The 19,867-nt window shown below is 42.2% G+C and overlaps 1 protein-coding gene across 1 annotated transcript; it reads left to right on the forward strand.

Annotated features, from left to right (window-relative positions):
- The first annotated feature begins 8,998 nt into the window (after nucleotides 1-8,998).
- On the forward strand, nucleotides 8,999-17,180 carry LOC127215288 (vimentin-like). Its single transcript, XM_051175662.1, is given in 10 exon segments — nucleotides 8,999-9,692; nucleotides 10,236-10,296; nucleotides 13,030-13,125; nucleotides 13,215-13,376; nucleotides 13,798-13,923; nucleotides 14,492-14,712; nucleotides 15,132-15,175; nucleotides 15,989-16,024; nucleotides 16,027-16,073; nucleotides 16,823-17,180. Coding segments are annotated over 10 exon segments (1,398 nt in total). The 5' UTR covers nucleotides 8,999-9,129; the 3' UTR covers nucleotides 16,865-17,180.
- Nucleotides 17,181-19,867: the final 2,687 nt, after the last annotated feature.

Below are 19,867 nucleotides of genomic sequence, written 5' to 3' on the forward strand. Positions count from 1 at the left end.
AAGTAGAAAACACAGTATCTAAGAACATTTTTGTGTCCTTAGCAGCCAGCAGAGAGCCTGGAACATGTAAGCACTCAAAACACATCAGCAGGCAAGGGGTTCTGGTCCTCTCAGCACAACCCAATCTGTTAGTAATCATGCCATTATTGCTTTGGGATTTCATGGGTGTTTGTTTTAATATACACATGTGTTCTTTTCCCTTTATTTATCCCTTACACTGCTGTAGGTGATGGTTGTATCCTTCCCACATGCCCAATACTTTAAGCATGCTCTATATTTTAAAATGTTGATAAGCATTCTTTAGGAAAAACCTGATATGTAAAAGCAACAAGATGAATGAGAAAAAAAAATAAAACTAGATAACAAGTCTATAGGGTCTATCAGTAATGCTTTGCCTTGCCTTGAACACTCCTTGCTGTCCTTGAACTTCTTGAGTCTCCTCTCATTTCATCCAACTCTTGCATTATTCTTAGCTTGTGCAATATTAATATCCCGAAGGACTAAAAAGTCAAAAAATTTCTCCCTCCATTCAAACTAATAGAGAGTGGGTAAACAACAGGACTGCTCTTGCTTGTAGAAGTAATAAACTCTCAAATTCTGTCCCATTTATTTCATTTCCATTAACAAACATGGACCAACATTTTTATTCATTTAATTGTATGCAGGAATCAAGTGACATCACTATCAACTCATTCTGACTGGTTGAGTCAAAAGTAGAAAATGAGGTTTACACAGAAAACCCTAAAAAAGTCCATAATTCTATGATAATTCTGTAAAGGAACAACATTCTCTGGACTAAAATGAGTCCTGTTGCTTCATCAGAGTAGGGGAAGATGCAAAGAGATAAACACTGTGCTAAGAACACCAAAAAATACTCCAGCATCCCTCCCTCCCTGCTGATGAGCATTCATCCTGCCACAAAGGTGATATGAAAGCTGCTGGGGGAGGAAACTCATCAACAGTACCACCAAGCTATAGGATACGCACACTACAGTATTGACACACCAAGCATGATGTGAATACTGGTGTGATAGTGGCACTACTGTTTGATAGACAACCAACAATTTTGTGACTGGCTTGGATACCTATACGTACTTTATAGGAATGAGTACACACCTGGTATTATAAACCTGGCCAACAGACTGCATCTGGAGATCTCACAGACTAAAAGAGGAATGGGTACTAATGTTGTTTCCCTGAAAGGACATATTTTTACATTGTCTTCTAAATATTTGTATTTATAACCATAGACTAGTGTCACTCTGAATCTGGAGCAGAAATGCTTCCTTTTGCAAAGAATGACAGTTAATTTAGAAACTCATATATAGACAAAGTGCTGAAATTAAGCAACTGTTGAGGTACAGCTCTAAATGTAACATTTATATCATCTGTGACCCCTAAAGCATGGGGTACATCACAGAACAGGAAGTACAATTAACAGCTGGGAGATGGAGAAGAATGCCATGAAATGCTATGGCTCAATGAATATTGCAATCATGAACACTAGGCAGCTATGGTTACTTGAATAAGATTGGTCTGTTCAATGTTTCATAATGGCTGGAGGAGGTGTCCATGATGGCCCGTCCTATTCTAAGCAATAATTGACTGTTACTGGCAACTGGAGGAGGGGGTGTGATTTTCTTTCATGTTGTAGCCACTGGGGAATTAGAAGAGGTTCAGAGGGAAAGGAAGGGGTTATAGTAGAGGATAATGAGGGTGTTAATATAACCATAATACAGTGCATATGTGTATAAAACTTTCAAAACTAACAAGAATGTTTTCAGCTCTGTAAAAGAAAACTGTACTACAAAACAAGTGCATTTTATTATTACCTGATTTCTTACATAAATGCTTCCAGGACCAAAAAAAAGCAATTTCCTACTACTTGGGAACTATATGATTTCCACAAATTAGTAATTTCCCACGATACCAATGTAATTGGCATATTTTCTAACATTAGCGTGACCTTTTCCCTAATCTTTCCCCCCTTCCCCCACACTGGCTGCTTTATTTACAGGCTTGTGAGTGATAGCTGTCCCCAGTCCAGCCCCTACCTTCTATACAAAAGCAAATGAAGATGAAAAAGGGCTCCCTGGCAAAATCCAGCCAACGTAGCTGGGTGGTCAGCAGCCTTGACTCCCAGATCACAAGCACAAAGAGGTGGGAAGGACAGGAAATCCAGCTCCCCAAGGTAAGGTGCTGGTGAGCTGGCTGAGGAAACTGGAGGTCTCACAGCTTTCCTTGTCTGGGATGTCAGGAAATTGTCACCAGAGGAGTCAGGTACCAAAAGCTTGGGGTAGAGGTAGCATCTGAAGAAGGGAGCAACTCAAAGGTTTTTAGAGGCATTTAAGGCATAAGATTCTGAAGTCTGAGGCTACCCTGGGCAGCATGGTGAGACCCAGAATCTCCTCACCTCCACCTCATTTACAAGGGCCACCATTACAGCCACATACACATCTATTCATTCACATCCACTCCGTGCTCATAGAGGGAGGGCTGCTGTCACAGCCCTGAACCTACATCCTGGAGCCCTGGAATGTCCCTGGATTGGTACCTAGGCACAGGACTGCTGAGGAGAAGGTCCTTGATTTGCTGTTGATTGGCTGCCTTGAAGGTGTTTATCTAATCGCTGTATACATGGTACTGGTTCTGACAGATATGTGATAGGTGTCTGGAATTCCCCTAGGCATATGGTACAGGAGATGACGTCAGTGTTGCAAGCATGGTCCATTTTCACATCACATGACTTCTTGTGGTTGCAGAAGGGGCAAGTGAACTGGGTCTCTAGGGTTCACCTTCTTCTTGGGGAGGGGGAGCTTCTGCCTGGATTTCCCTCTTTCTGTGGCTGCAGGGATGAAGCCTGTACTACCCCTGCCTCTCAGCTAAGGTTGCTTCAGCTGGGAGATGCTAATTTCTGGTCCTTCCCCAATCTGTAAAAAGTGATGGGAACAACACTATAAGCTACTGGATAAATATGCATTAGTTTTGTTACAGTAGTCTCGATAGGTAATATACTACAACAATTTCATTTAGAACATTTTTAAGTGGCATCTCAATTTTATAACTGGGCTGGTGTGGACTTATGCCCCCCCACCCAGTCTTCTGTCTCTTCTACTCTTCCCTCCACCTCACCCCCACCAGTAAGTGGACAAATTCAGAGAATTCAGCTATACTTCTCTCTGCAACTTTTGCTGGGCAACATTTACTGGGACTGTTTTGATATCTACACTAGGTTTCCCTTCTGTACAGCAGGTAAATGTTTCATTCCGTCTACCCACTTTCCACCTTCTTTCCTCTACTGCCAATTGTAACAAGGCAATTAAGAAGTTAGACTTTATGTATAAGTCTGTGGAAAACTATCTGCTTTTCCTTTCCTAAGTTGAAAGACATGTCTAGAGAAGTATCTTGAAGTTTCTTTGTCCTCTATTCTTCTAAGAATAGTGTAGAGATATTAAAGACACCCAAACTTTCATCATCATAGCTACGAAAACTAAACACACTAAAAAGGAGATAATGGGGAGTAAAAAACAACTATCATGAACTGTTCCTGGAATGGGTAAGAAAGGATGTAGAGTGAAAACAAGTCTACCTCACCTTTACAAGATTTTAATCTACACTGATTAAAATAGTAAATACATTGTTTGGTGAGAGACATTAATGAATAATCATTTTCCTCAAATTAATTTTCCACCTAAATTGCCTTGCCTAGAATATACTCATTCTCTTAATTACCTTGTCCAGAAAGTCCAGAGATGCTTTTGTGTTTCCTGTAACTCCGGCCTCTAAGAATCACCTTCACTTCAGTTTCCTTTATCTACTGCAAACAGTTCTCAAGTCAGTCTACCCAATTCATCAACAACATGCCATGGTAAACCCCTAACATGCAGCAACAAGTATGCCTTTCTCCTCAGAAACCACAGTGAATTCCCACCGCCCACTGCATCGATTACCAACTCCTCTCCCTGGCATTTGGTCTTCCAACGCATGGTCCCTTGTTAGCTTCCAGTCCCATTCCCCCTTCCTCTGTTTTATAATCCAACGACTCTTGGTATTCCTTAGAAGCTCTTATTTTTGCCTATGCTGATTGGCCAGCTTAGGAGATACTTTCTCCACCATGACCTGCTGTAGAAACCATATCATTCTTCAAAAATATCTCATTACATACATTTTCTGGTCTCCCTCAAATTGGTTTGATTTCTTCATCTAAACCCTCCAACATTTTGTTCAGATTTCCACCATGGTTCTCACTTACTATTCATCACACTCTATGATTTTTTGTTGTTGTTTTTTAAGAAAGGCTCTCACCTGCTCAGGCTGGTCTTCAACTAGGTATGCAGTCTAATACCTCCACTTTCCAAGTGTTGGGATTATAGGCATTGCCACCTGCTTCTTTTTTCCTGCTTCTTAATTATTCCCTACATGTAGGAAAAGTTTCTGACTTACCTTACTTGACTAAGAAGCATGGGATACAGTTTAGAAAACAGATAAAAATTATTTTTTTAATCTGTGGGCATCACGGTCTTTATTACAGTTTTTAAAAAATTTCTTTGAGTATTGTCTCTGTTATATCATCCTTATAATCACACAGCCTCCACATAATGCTGCAAGAAGATATGGACCACACTTGTCTTCTCCACTTTGTGGCAGCATGTCTAGCACTGGCCAAATATTCAGTAAATATATCTTGAGTAAATTAATAAAATATATAGATCATAACTTCCCATAAAGTTTGAATTCAATCACATCAAAAGAAATGAGCATACTGAATGAATGTAATAAATGCCACTGAATATTAGCCTTACTCCCTTTCTTTCCTTTTATTCGCAGACTCAACAAGCAGTCTCTTCTAGCGACTAGAAACAGAACAGTAGAGAAAAGTGAAGGCACTTTTTGTCTCATACTGCCTATGTCCTAGCAAATGAATGAATCTTTAGATCATCCTGGAATTCTGAAAACAAAATCTTGAAGAAAATGAGGTTAAGATCCAAGACAGATGCATTGGTGCAAGTACTGGACATCTGGATGAAGTGGAGATACAAGAGGACTTAAACACCTGAACTTGAGTGACAGCAATGTAACAGATGTGTGGCTGCAGGTATCAGCGGGACACTATTCCCTTTGCACCCAAGAGATGCAAAGGTAAGGGAGTGGCAATGGCAAAGTGTCCAGTCCTGGTTCCTCACTGAAATGCCCCAAAGAGTGAAGTTGGGGATTCTGCTGTGAGTGGTGGGTTTTAGATGAGCTGCCTAATTTTGTGCAGAATACTACTGAAAAAAACAGGGCAGAGTTAAGGTGAAAATGTTTAACTCCTTAGTAAAGATATTCATTTAGAGTGAAGACGAAGACAAACCCCACCCATTACAGATTATGTTCAGTGGCAAAAATACCTCTAGAAGTCTGGTACCTACCAGAAAGATATTAAGTAATTACTCTGCCTGTTTATTTTCTAGGACATAGTAAATGCCTCAATGTTATTCATGAATTGAATTAGGTTGATAGTATGATAACTATCACCATGAAATCAAACAGAAAGACACTATCTGCCTGAATGATCAATGTAATACAATATCTACCATCAAGTAGGTATAAAAGTCAAAACACTTTTTTATTATTTATTATCTTCGTTATCATGACTTAGGTTTTGTCATGTTTTTAGCCTCTTTGTTTATAATTTTTATGTATAAAAGCTACATGTGTCTATAGGATACTATGTGATACTTATGCCTTTGTGGGTATTTTGTTTGTTTAGATAGAGAAAAGAGTGTCATGGATCCCAGGCTGTCCTTGAAATAGCTATGCAGGAAAAAAAAAAGCCTTAAAGTCCTGATCTGCCTCTATCTTCCAAGTAATAGGGTTACAGGTTTGCATCATTACACCTCATTTTATTTGCTTTCTCATTCCTTATATCCACCCAGAAGCTCAGCAAACTGCAGTCTTCTTGACAGGACCCTCTGTAGGCAGCTTTCCCAAAGTCCCCATAGGCCACTAAGCTCCCATCCACACAGCTGGCTGATCTGTCAACTCAACTCACCATGTTCAATTGACACGGCCAAAGCTTGCAAATTCCAAAACCAACGTTAATACTTTACATGTGATAGTGTTTTGCCTGGCCTACAGATCATATGACCTTTAACTTATTTATATACAAACCTGCATCACACACAAGTCTAGCATTTAGAAATACTTGAGATAGACTTTCATAGTAATTAAAAATAAATATGAAAACTGAGAAAGCTGTGTTCATAGACTGTCTAGTTTCAAAAGTGAGTACATAGTGAGTGATGGTGAAGATGTTCATTCTGACACACTGACTTCTTTCTATCTTTTGTGAATTTCACTTACTGGGTCCAGTGCTGTATAAGACCCCCCCACACTCATTCTGTGCATGTGTGTGCACATGTGTGTGTCATTCTCTGTGTCCGTGTGTGTATAGTGAAGCAAATTATTTCCCTACTCTCATGATTTCTCCACGTCTCCATGAATGAGTAAAAATATTTTTGCAGTAATTTTCACTTGTCTGTCTACACCTTCTAAAAACATCCAAGAGGAAGAATAAATTGAACAGTGAGTGCTTGTAAATACACCGTTCCGTTCATGACCATTATGGTGATCAGCAAGCATCAACAGTAGAAGGAGAATATTCATAGACATTCCTGAGACTACAGAAGGGGAAACTAGCCGGAGAGAAGGGATGGTCTTCAGGTGATGAAGGGGGGACCAGAGCCTACTGAAGAAGTCATCACAACCTGAGGAATTTTCTGTGGGTGCCCACATGGCACGCTGCCACACCACACCAGAATCCAGCCCTCATTTTCCACAGTGACTCATTCAGCTGGAGCCCACTAACAAAGCCACTGCACTGCCCTGAAATCAACATGCTATGAAGGGGGAAGGGCTGTGTTCCCTCCTCCCTCAGGGAAATCACTTTTCTCATCATGGGCCATTCCAAGCAAACTCACAATGGTGACATTTGCTAGAATAAAAGGCTCTCAGTGCACAGGACAGTAACGTGAGGCACAGGCTAACCCCAGGAATGCTTTCTGAGAGGGACCCACAGTCTCTCATTGAAAGAGAGAATAAAGGAAGCCACAACAGGAGAGCTGGGCCAGCCACAGAGGGTCCTGCAGCCTCAACCTTGGCAGAAACATGCCCCAGTTCTAACTGAGATGAGGTAAACACACTACTGTTTCAAAGAGTCCTGCACAGAGAAGCTAACATCAATCTGCCAAGTGTTCCTTTGCCATTTCTCTTAATTGCCAGGTAAGCTGGGGATTCTCTCTGCACCAAAGAAAAACAAAAGTAAAAATACTACACAAGCTCTTTCTCCTTGTCTCTTCACAGTTGGACCCATTTTCCAGTTCTTTTGTAATTAATTCTTTCGGTACTCCATAAATACCCCTTCAAAGTACTCCCCAAAGCAACTATGATTTTTTTTTTTTCCTGCTTAATCGCAAGGGGCCTGACTTCCCTTTCCAGGAAGCTCCTTCTCTCCGGGAGAATGGAGATCCCTTAGTCCTGCCTCCTTGCTAACAGTGAAACAATAGCTGTGAGTTGCAAGGTTGTTTTTCTTTGAAAGGTTACAGTCGCTGAATCTAAGCACCCTCTGAACCTTTTGTTCTGTGGATAGTTGCTTCTCAATTTCAAGTTATATTTCAAGAATTCTTGCTGGGGGAGTGGGGGAGGGAAAGGATCAGTGACATTGTCCAGACCAGTCACTAGAATCTTGTCCCCTGCATTGCTTCCTTAAAATCAACACAAACCTATTTCTTCGGTCTATCACTTGAGTTACATAACTGCTTTTCATTTGAACTCATTCATCAAATTGGACAACTTAATGTGTTTTTTGTTTGTTTGTTTGTTTTAACAATACCTAATGAATTCTTGTCTGGCTCCGGTTATCTTTTAATGAATTCCACTCTTCAGAAAAGGCCATGATCATTGAGCTTGTTTTTGAAACTATTAGTGTAATTTCCTCTTTCACCCAGAACTTAGGGTGTGGTTTCATGCAGGAAGAAGAGAAGGGAGGGAAATGCGGGAGGGGACTTTGCAAGAAAAGTCTTTCTGCGTGAGTTTGTGGTCTGGGAGGGGTGGGATGTATTCTGTGGCTCCCAGAGGTTTAGTCCTAAGGAGAACTCGCCACATTGGCGTCTCCATACAACAATCAAAAGAGAGGTCAAGCTCGGACTTGGTTAAAAACTTGGGACAACGAGCTTGGAGTTCTCAGAGTCTAGAGTCAATCTCAACTAACGGTTTTCCCTGAACCGCTAGACGATCTCATCCTCAGGGCTCCCTGAGTCATCACCACTGACTCAGCGACCCCACCCCTATCCCCTGGGCTTTATTCAGGAAGCCTTGGATTCTGGCGCTCTGGAGTTGGACTAAGTTAGTCCGTTAGTTCCCGGGATGTGACCACCCAAAACAAGCCCTCTGCAAAGTGTCCAAGTGCCCGGGCCCTGAGCCTGGTATCTTGGGCTAAGAGCTTCTCTGCCCCACGCCCTAATCTCAGGCCCTCTTTGTTTCTTTCTCCCCGCCTTCCGATCTGCAGGACCGCTTTTGCTGGCTCTTCATGCTCCTTGTTCACAGGTCTCCCCACCCACCCAGTCCCAGAAGACCGCAGCACTGAGACCGCGCCCCTCCCACCGGCGCGCCTTGTTCCACGCCCCGTTGGCGCAGTGCCAGGGACCACTTTGCTCAACTTTCCGGAGCTCCCCTTCCCCCACGCATCCATCCCTCGATCCCTCCTTTCTTGGAACTCAGGGGTAAGCAAAAAGTTTGGGTATCTTCCTGAAAGTCCAAGAAGTAGTGGGACTGTGTCCGATCACCGACAACCCTGGAAGAAAGCTCGAGGGAGCCCCCACTCTTCTCCTCCCCCCTCCCGCCTTCTTCACTTCTCTCCGGGTGCCCATTGGTTGGCGCGCCCTGTGGCTAGGATGGCAGTGGGAGGGGACCCTCTTTCCTAACAGTGTTATAAAAGCAGCGCCCTTGGCGGGGTCCAGTCCTCTGCCACTCTTGCTCCGGGACCCCAGAGACAGCAGCGCTTCTACGGTTCGCATCCACCGCGCCCTTGCTCTGCTTTCGGAGCCAGTCGTTGCAGCTGCAGCAGCCCAGCCCACCTTCGCCCTCGAAACCATGTCCACCAGGTCCGTGTCCTCGTCCTCTTACCGCAGGATGTTCGGTGGCCCCGGCACCTCGAGCCGGCAGAGCTCCAATCGGAGCTATGTGACCACGTCCACCCGCACCTACAGCCTGGGCAGCGCGCTGCGTCCCAGCACCAGTCGCAGCCTCTATTCCTCATCCCCCGGTGGCGCCTATGTGACCCGATCCTCCGCGGTACGCCTGCGGAGCAGCATGCCCGGCGTGCGGCTGCTGCAGGACTCGGTGGACTTCTCGCTGGCTGACGCCATTAACACCGAGTTCAAGAACACCCGCACCAACGAGAAGGTAGAACTTCAGGAGCTGAATGACCGCTTCGCCAACTACATAGACAAGGTGCGCTTCCTAGAGCAGCAGAATAAAATCCTGCTAGCCGAGCTCGAGCAGCTCAAGGGCCAAGGCAAGTCGCGCCTGGGCGACCTTTATGAGGAGGAGATGCGGGAGTTGCGCCGGCAGGTGGATCAGCTCACCAATGACAAGGCCCGCGTCGAGGTGGAGCGTGACAACCTGGCTGAGGACATCATGCGGCTGCGAGAGAAGTAAGGCCTGATCCACACAAGTGGTGGGGCTGTGGGAGGAGAGGAGTCCTGGGCCCTGCTTGAGGGCTGCCACACCCTTGGGGATGTGGCAGGGTTGATGGTTGTCTGGAGGATCGCAGAGGAAGCGGCCCCGCCCTGAACCTAAACTTTGCAGTGAACATTTCCTCTCGGGCTCCACTCGAGTTTTTCACCTGAACTTTTTAAAGAAAAGTTTTCTAGCCCCTTCTGGTGGCAGGAAGAGAGGATGGGCGTGAAGGATCTGAGACAAAGATGGCAGAGGTGGCTGGGATACTGGGGCTGGGGTTCCTCGTGCAGGTCTAGGGAAAGGCAGTGATTGTCTCTTCAGGATGTGCCTCAACGCCAGCTAACACCTGCAGAAGTCCGGGAGCTTGACAAAGCTGCTGTCGCTGGTGTGGGTGGAGGTGTCACAGCAGCTCTGGCCTCTGGCCTCGAGGCTTGGCTGTGATGTGGTTGGGTGTGGCCGCCCCGCCCGGCCCCTGGCGGTTTCCCAGTTCCACTTTGCTTACTGTACTACTGCTTCAGATTGCAGGAGGAGATGCTCCAGAGAGAGGAAGCCGAGAGCACCCTGCAGTCCTTCAGACAGGTTTGTAGCCAGCAGCCCCACCCACCCAAACCACTGGCAGTTCTAAAAGTTACTTCACCTAGAAGTTAAAAGGTGCAAAACTTTATGTCTGCCTGTAAAGCCCCCTGGTGGCAGAAAGTCCACAGACTGAAAAACACTATTTAGGCCAATCCTTGCAACATGAAATTTCTGTTTTGTTTTTGTTTCTTTTCGTTGTTTGTTTTTTCCCCGGGGAGGGGGGATTTTGCTTTGTTTCCAGATTTTTCTTCTCCCTCCAACTATTTCCCTTTCGTTTTTGAAACATGGAATTCTGATTCTGAACGGCTTACAGTTTGATTAGATTGTGGTTTGTGAAAATCAAATCAGCTAATTTTCACAAGGTCACACAAATCACAGTTGTACCCTCCAGTTTGAATTGTAGACTACTCTGGAGGATGAGAAAATTTAACTGGAATTAAGCCAAGTTTCCTTTCTTTCTTCGAAGTTCGACACTGCATGGAAGTTAGCTGAAGTGTCTTTGCGCAACTATTTTTGTAATCTAACAAGGGTGAAAGGAAGCCATCTGTTCCGCTGCTGAAGGGTATTAAAAGTTTCCATGGGCTTCACTATGGAATGTCGATACTGACATTCTGGCAAATGCGGTGGCTCTGGACAGAAATAATAGGAGCCTTTGTGTTCCCAGAGCAGCTTTGCAACAGGCTACATTCTTATTGAATATGTAATGATGTAACCGCAGTTCCAATTGGACACAAGTATTTGCTAACATCCCTTATCTAATGTCTGGCCCAAGCTTGTGAAGTATGTGGTATACAAAGTTCTTAAAGCTTCAGTCCTCCCAGAAAGGCTCCTCTTTATGGGGTTGTAGACTGATTAGTACCCTACACAAATACAAATAAATCCTAGACTGAAGAATGGAGTTTTATATGCAGGTGGGATTTTCATTTGTTTTTGCTCCAAAGTTGGGTGTTCACATCATACCAAAGCAGAAAGATGGCCAGTACAGACTTATCCTTGGGAACACTCATTAGGATCAGCTACAAAATTCTAAGGTGAATACTTTAGGGTGACATTTTGAAGCTGAGAGATATTTGCATACTTAACAGCAGTACAAGAACATGTGGCTCATATTAGTCAGTAAGGGTATATGGTCATCACCCAAGGAATGTTTTCTGCAAGGTATTGGGTGAAATGCAACATTTCTTATTTATGGACTAAATAAAATTGTTTCATTCCCTTAAATAAAAAGGCACATTTCAGTGAATTTTTTAGGGCTTAGTGGAAAGCAGAAATGAATGCTACAACTACCCGTTCTTATTTCCTTTTTATTAATTAGTATTTTCTTTGAGGATGATAGCGTAATTCAATATTTTAAGACAGTAAACCTATACTGCAAATACAGTTGCTTCCAAGAAAGGGAACATAGGTATCCTGACATTCTCTTGAAGGGAAACAAAAATTTCACTTGCAAGATTGCACAATCTTGAAATCGATCACTTTATAAACTCTGTAAAGGAGTTTATAAATAGTTTCAATGTGTTTTGTCCCGCCATCCTGGAATAGTAGTTGATGTCACTGAATTGATACAATGATGTCTGAGAAAGATGGAAATACCATATAGGATGAGTCAGAGGGGCACTTCAAAAAGATTCAGAGAAGGCAAAACCAATACAGTTCAGTATTACATCATTTCTTTTCCTTCTTGCCTGATGAGCATGTCTCTGCAAATGCATGACCTGAGTGTGATTGATGAATTGCTACTTAATGCAAGTCTAGCCTGTGAACCTGGATGCCAGATAACTGAGCACTTGCTGTAGATCCCAAAGATAGGAATCAGAAGGTGTCCACAAAGGAAACAAAAAGAGCTTTCTTATATGCTAGACCCCTTGAGGGGAATATTTTAAATATGGCACATTTGTGTAGGTATGCATGGGACCAGAAGAGGGCATCTGATCCCCGGAGTTGGAATGATAAGCCTTTGTGAGCTGCTGGATGTGGGTGCTGGGAACCAAACTCAGATCCTCTGAGAAACCAGCATACTATTACTGAATAAGTCATCTCTTCAGTCGCCCCACACCACACTTTTAAAAATATGTACTTTTTTGAAGCTTGCGTATTTTTATTACATGTATTCATGCAGACATGGAGTATTAGAATCTGACTGACTATGATCATCATAAAAAAAATAAACACTGTGACACTGATTTTCAGGCTTAAAACTGATAATGACATTTTATATGCAGAAATGTGGACTCAGTAGTTTGCCATACCATATCATGTGCATATATATGCATCTATGTTTAGATTGTCTACCAGCTACCTTCAATATGACAAAATGGTTTTCAATTCATTTTTATAGCTAAGAATGTATATTGGAATGTGACACTAAATGTATAAATTTATCAATGGTCATGAAATTTTCAGCATCTTTTTTTTAATAGCAAGGAGGATGGGTTCACATAGTTTTTGAATAAACAAATAAGAGTCTGTAGAGATGGGTCGGTGGTTAAGAGTTCAATTCCCCAGCACCCACAGAGCTGCTCTGTAAACTTCAGTACCAGAGGATCTGATGCCCTCTTCTTTCATGGGCAACACACACACACACACACACACACACACACACACACACAGCACTTAAATTCATGCAGGCAAAATAACCAAGTATATAAAATAAAATGAAAAATATTTAATATAAGCAGATAAGCTAAAGAATAGACTTTAGCACCCCCCACATCATCTTTTCTCTCTTCAAAACAGGATGTTGACAATGCCTCTCTGGCGCGTCTTGACCTTGAACGTAAAGTGGAATCCTTACAAGAAGAGATTGCCTTTTTGAAGAAACTTCATGATGAAGTAAGTGGCATCAGTTTTAGCGAGCGAACAATGCTAAGCTGTACCCATGTTGTCCACATCTGACCCTTCGCTGTTTGCTCTTTCCTCAGGAGATCCAGGAGCTACAGGCCCAGATTCAGGAGCAGCATGTCCAGATTGACATGGATGTTTCCAAGCCTGACCTCACCGCTGCCCTGCGTGATGTCCGCCAGCAGTATGAAAGTGTGGCTGCCAAGAACCTCCAGGAGGCAGAGGAATGGTACAAGTCCAAGGTATGAATGAGCCCAAGTGAACAATAGGAAAGCCTCCCCGCGCTCTCAAACACCTGCCGTGATTCCAGTGATTCCATCAATACCCCCCACCCCACCCCCACCCCGGTTCTCATCAGTAGCTGGCTTTGTTGTTACAGTGTCCTTGTCACTCTTGTTGCTTCCTGTAGTATGGCAGACACCCTTTCCACTCATTGTCTTTCACTCTACTTCAAAGAACATCTCCCTGCCAAGCTCTCGACCTGCAGCACTTGTAAAGAATTGCAGCAGAGCAAATGCTGTTTAAAAATGGCAGCGTCAGGGTTCGCTCCAAACAGATATTTAGCCATTTTAGGAAACACAGAGCTGGAGTGATGATCACTCTTCTAAGAGAGTGAAAAGTCTTGGAGGTGAGCAATCTTCCTTTCTGATTTCTTCCTGACAGTTTGCTGACCTCTCTGAGGCTGCCAACCGGAACAATGATGCTCTGCGCCAGGCAAAGCAGGAGTCAAATGAGTACCGGAGACAGGTGCAGTCACTCACCTGTGAAGTGGATGCACTTAAAGGAACTGTGAGTACCATCCAGGAACAAAAGGGAGACAATGGTGAGCTCAGCCTGCTCTGTTGACTAGGTTAACAGTGATACCTGTGCATACAAATCAAGTGTGCCTATATATATATGATATATATACATATGATACATATGATATATATGAGATAGTATAATATCAATATTATATAATATTAACATAACATTGTAATGTATAATATTATAATGTGAGATAATGTAATGAATTATCAAGAGAGTTTTAAGAATTAGTTAATGGATATCTTGAAAGACTTAGCTGACATGTTATTGAATGTAATAAGAGAGATTTTTAAAGTTGGGCACAAGAGTACACTCCTGTAACCACAGTACTCTGGAGACTAAGGCAGGAGGATTATAAGCTCACGATTAGGCTAGGCTTCACATAGTAATTTTATCTCAAAACAAAACATGGGACTCAGTGTCTGTGTTCTCTGCTTAAAGCTAGTAGGCACCTGCTATCGAGAGAACTAGTTGGTATGTGGTTTGTACGTGGTTCTGAGGATAGCTGGGGTTGGGAAATCACATCAGAAGCCCTTCTCCCTTCCCACAGAATGAGTCCCTGGAACGCCAGATGCGTGAGATGGAAGAGAATTTTGCCCTTGAAGCTGCTAACTACCAGGACACTATTGGCCGCCTGCAGGATGAGATTCAGAACATGAAGGAAGAGATGGCTCGTCATCTTCGTGAATACCAAGACCTGCTCAATGTTAAGATGGCTCTTGACATTGAGATTGCCACCTACAGGAAGCTGCTGGAAGGCGAGGAGAGCAGGTAGAGGGAGGCAGACTTCCTTGTGGGAATCGAATTGTTGCAGTCTCTCTAGGTGCATTTCATTTAACCTTGAGACCATTTCTACAAGGTAGCTGCACTTTTCATAGATGAGAAACCTAAGGTTGAAAGAGAATGACCTGCTGTGGTTAGAGCTAATTAACAGCAGAGCTGGGATTTGAACCCATTACCATGCCAAAGTCAATACTTTCCCCTCTGTAATTCTCTAGTCCATGTCCCTGTGAAGAAAAATGATTGCAGTACTCAAAATGTGCTAATGAGACCAACCATGGGTAGAGTTTCTGAATCAGATCTTTAACAGCCACAGATTTCCTAGTGGATGAAAACTACAAGTGTGTGAACTTGTTTCTTCTTGTTGAAGTACTTTTTTTTTTTTTTTAAATGTTTCTTTGCTTTTGTAGGATTTCTCTGCCTCTTCCCAACTTTTCTTCCCTGAACCTGAGAGGTAAGATTATCATTTCCTTTTATGGAAAAAAATGTCACAAGGTTGGAGCCAATCACTATGTAGCAGGGCGTCCACATTTTAGGAATAACTGAACAGTGCTATATGAAAGGAAAGTCTATGAAACATCTATGGTTTCCTTTTTCTATAAGTATGCATGTAAATCCATTTTATTTTACTTTCTACATTTTTCAAGGTTATGATATAATCACATCATTTTCCCATTCCCTTTCCTCCCTCCAAACCCTGCCATGTACCACCCCTTGACACACATGGCTGTGTTTTGAATTCATGGCTTTGTTTTGTTTAGTTGCTGATATGTATATACCTACTTTACCATCTAGTCAGCTAACTATGTATTCCTAAATATATGAACACAATGGCTCAGTCCATTTAATGTTATTTGCATGTATGTTTTCAGGCTTGACCATTTTGTGCTGGACCCATTTCCCTTTTTTTAATTATAGTTTACATTACTGTTGAACACCAAAGCCAGAGGTTCAAGCTAAGCGGGTGCCTTTCCACTGAGCTGTACTCCTAGACTAATACCCTAAGTTTCAAATCCAATATACTCTTGAATTCCACATGCTCAGTTAAGTGTAGATTTCAGATTGCTTCCTGCTAAATGCGCACACAGTGACCTACTACCTTAGTCTGAGTGAAGGAGGCCTTAGGTACTGTGTCTTCAAGCAGATGGTGCTTTGAAAGATTGTGTATGAGTAGCACTTTAAACTGCTGCAAATATAAACTCATTCTGCTTTGGATAAAATGGTTACATTTCAATTTTTTTCGTTTTTACTTGATTTTTGAATTCAGAAACTAATCTGGAGTCACTCCCTCTGGTTGACACCCACTCAAAAGAACACTCCTGATTAAGACGGTGGAAACCAGAGATGGACAGGTTGGTATCTTTTAGATAAAATATGGGAAAGGGCAAAAGAAATGATAGTGAATAAATAAAGAGCCATTTCAAATATGCCTCGATCCCCTTTAAATCCACAAGCATATATATCAGATGCAGGCACTGGAAGAATGGGCCCTGATTCCTCCAATATAAGACCAACTAATTATTTGGTCCTTGGATGTGACAGTAATCTTCCTGCACTCTGAAGTCTGTAACTTGAAATGGGAATTGAATACCCTTTAAGTACTTTTTAGGTGAAATGCATTAAAGAGCTTCACTAATGACATCAGTAAATATCAGGGATGGTGACATTGGGCATACAATTCTCTCTCTGTGACCGCCACCTGTTTATATAATACAAGGACTGGCATATGGCCAATCAGTGTCTTGTTACCTCTCTGTGCCAGGAAACAAATGGTTACAATTTATTATAATTATGAAAGCTCAACCTTGCACAGGAATATAAAAAGCATTTATTAAATACATTTCAATACATCTTAGTTGCTTTTACATGTTGTGCTTAGGATTGCTACTGCAAACTTCCCAAACACAGTTTTCAAGTATTCTATTACACCTCACAACCCTCCATTGGATAACTCTGTTGCTTGCAGAAGGCCCCTTGCCTATACATCTCCCTATAAATCCTACTGTAAAGAGTCAGCATAACCCCCTAGCCGGTTTAATACATTTTGTCTATTTAGGGCTGTGTCTCCTTACCTGGTTTGACTTATTTCCTTTTTGAGCAGGTGATCAATGAAACCTCCCAGCATCACGATGACCTTGAATAAAAACTGCACACACTCCGTGCAAAAGCACAGTACCAGCAAGAAGAAAAAAGAAATTCGTATCTTAAGGAAACAGCTTTCAAGTGCCTTTACAGCAGTTTTTCAGGAGCGCAAGATAGATTTGAGATAGAAATAAGTTCTAGTTTCTAACAACTGACACCCTAAAATATTTAGAAAGGGTTTACGACACAATCTAGTTTACGAAGAAATCTTGTGCTAGAATACTTTTTAAAGTATTTTTGAATACCATTAAAACTGCTTTTTTTCCCCAGTAAATACCTGACCAACTTGTTACTGCTTCAATAAATCTTCAGAAATACTCCTTTGAGGTGTTATTCTGTCATATTTAAACCAATCTCTTCTGTTCTATTGGCTAATTTACAGAGATCACACTTGGGTTTTAAGTTATAGGTTCAATTTATTTACACTTGCAATACAGTTTTTAAGTTTGCCTTTTAAAAGAGACCGATTCTTTTTTATTATTTATTATTTGAATTTGGGATGAGTGTATGATTTATCAGTAGAATTGTGCTTACATGCCCAGGCCCTGGATTCAATCTGTGGTGAATGTATGCGTGTTTGTGTCTGCATGTGCGCGTGCGTGCGCACGCACACACACACACACACACACACACACACACACTTATACACACAGAAATTAAAATTGATTCATAGATACTATAAATTGCTTGGGAAATAGCTCATTTGGTAAAGTTCTTGTTGCAGAATCATGAGGACCTGAGTTTAGACTCCTGGAACCCATGTAAAAAGCATGGTGGTGTACACCTGCCATTTCAGCACAAGCATGAGTGGGGGGAGGGGAGGGCAAGAATCCCTGGAGCCTGAAGACTGCCAATTAAGTCAATTTGTGAGCTCCAGGTTCAGTGAGAGACCTTTTCAAAAGGCAGAGTATGAGACACCGGTCTCCGTCTATACATGAGCACCCACATACATGTACGCTTATGCCATGTACGCAGTATAATAAAAGAGGTGTTATATAAAAGGTTCTCGGTTTATGACAGCTCGGCTTATGACACAATGTGTCAGAATGATAGACATTCAGTAGAAGATGTACTTTACTTTGCAGTATGGCCTCTTCCCAGCCCAGTGCCATGGTGACATGGGAGATGCAGCTATGGCTCCTACACAGCCACACAAACACAAGGGGAGACAATCAGAAGTCTACACTGCTAGGTTAGGATGTTAAGTAGGTTTGGCTTCTTAAAGACACTTTCTGCTTATTATGTTTGAACTCTGTGAAGGGCATATCAAAACATAACCCCACTGCATGTACAACACCTGTCTAAGAAGTTAATGTGAGCAAAAATGTTGACAGCTCTCTTTAAAATCAATTAAGTTGGATTTGGGTTCAAGTAGGATTTCAATACTGACAAATACACTTGCTATGATTACAAAACAAAGACGTATTTTAGCATTGCTACAGTAGAAACTCCAATATGTGAGCTGAAATTGTATGCAGTGGCTGAGATGTAGAGTCACACCTTCTAGTGAGACACAGATTAGCTGCCAGATGTGGATGTGCACCTGCAATCCCAGCACTTGGAAGGTGGAGGCAGGAGGACCAGGAGTTCAAGGACAGTCTCTACAACATACTGAGTTCAAGTCCAGCATCGACTTCATGAGACACTACTTTGTAAAATAATGGAAAAGAGGTGAAGGAATAGAGTTCATCAAGTTTCATTTATAAAACTGGACAATATTATGTTTTTATGTGTGAGTGTATATCTCATAAGAGCTTCCTACCTGTGTGTCTACTGAGGTACATATAGAGATACATAAAACAAAAATTTTTACAGCCTGTCACTCAGGACTTCCCCTTTGCAGCCAGCTTAGTTGTCATTCAAAATGAAGCCTCTGGTAAATAGAGATGCTGTTTTCATGTTTGAAGAAAGAAATCTATCAAAATCAAACCTCAATCTTTTCTTCTGAGGATATTATTGTGTGGGGATCACAAATTAAACCATACTAACTCAAGTGTGCATGGTTTAAAAGCCTGGAGCAATAGAAAAATAGTCTAGACACAAAAAGCTTCCTCTGGGCCCTGCTATAAGAACAAGCCTTCAGAGGGTGAGTAGCACTGAGGTAAAAAGAAAACAGAAGGTATTATCTGCAGGGAGTAGATTTATTGACTGTGTGTTCTGGAGTAGAAGCCCTCCTGGACTTCTCTACATTAAAATTATTATGCTATGATTATCCATTCCCCTTAATAAGCTGGCATGAGATATGATTTTTCTTTGTTCATATCTACCTCCATTTGGGGTCAAGGGAATTCACTCAAAGCCTTGCCCACAGGTTGTGACACTAGCTGTAATTTATATCATATCATAGAGATTTCAAGGATGGAGAAAGCATGGGCCATTTAAATCATAATTTGTGTGCCTGTGTATGTTTTCTGTGAATGCATGTGTCTCGGTGTGTTTCTGTATGTACATCTCTGAGTGTGTATGTGTGAATGTGTCTATGTGAGTTTGTGTGTATCTACATGTACCTCTGTGTGTACTTCTCTCTCTCTCTCTCTCTCTCTCTCTCTCTCTCTCTCTCTCTCTCTCTGTGTGTGTGTGTGTGTGTGTGTGTCTGCGTGTATGTTATGTTGTAGGTGTCTATATCTGTGTATCTGTATGCCTATGCCTTCCTAGAACTGGAATTACAAGTGAGCCACTACATCCAGTTGTTGCTTTTCTCCCCCCTGCTCCCAGACAGGGTCTTACTATACAGCTCGAAACTCAATATGTAGAACAGGCTTGTTTTGAGCTCACAGTGGTCTGCCTGTGTCTGTTTCCTGCATGCTTAGATTAAAGCCATGAGCCATCATAGCAACACACCTGGCACTTTTTGTTATGTGTCAATGAAATTCATGTATTCATGCTCAGGAGTCATTTTACCAACTGAACTGCATGCCCAGCCCTTAGAACAACTATTAATAGTGCTTCTGTTCTAACCTGCAAACCTTCTAATTTGATAATAGATGATATCTGGTCACTGTAT

The sequence above is a fragment of the Phodopus roborovskii genome, unplaced genomic scaffold (assembly GCF_943737965.1).
Source record: "Phodopus roborovskii unplaced genomic scaffold, PHOROB, whole genome shotgun sequence".
NCBI classification, from domain to species: Eukaryota; Metazoa; Chordata; class Mammalia; order Rodentia; family Cricetidae; genus Phodopus; species Phodopus roborovskii.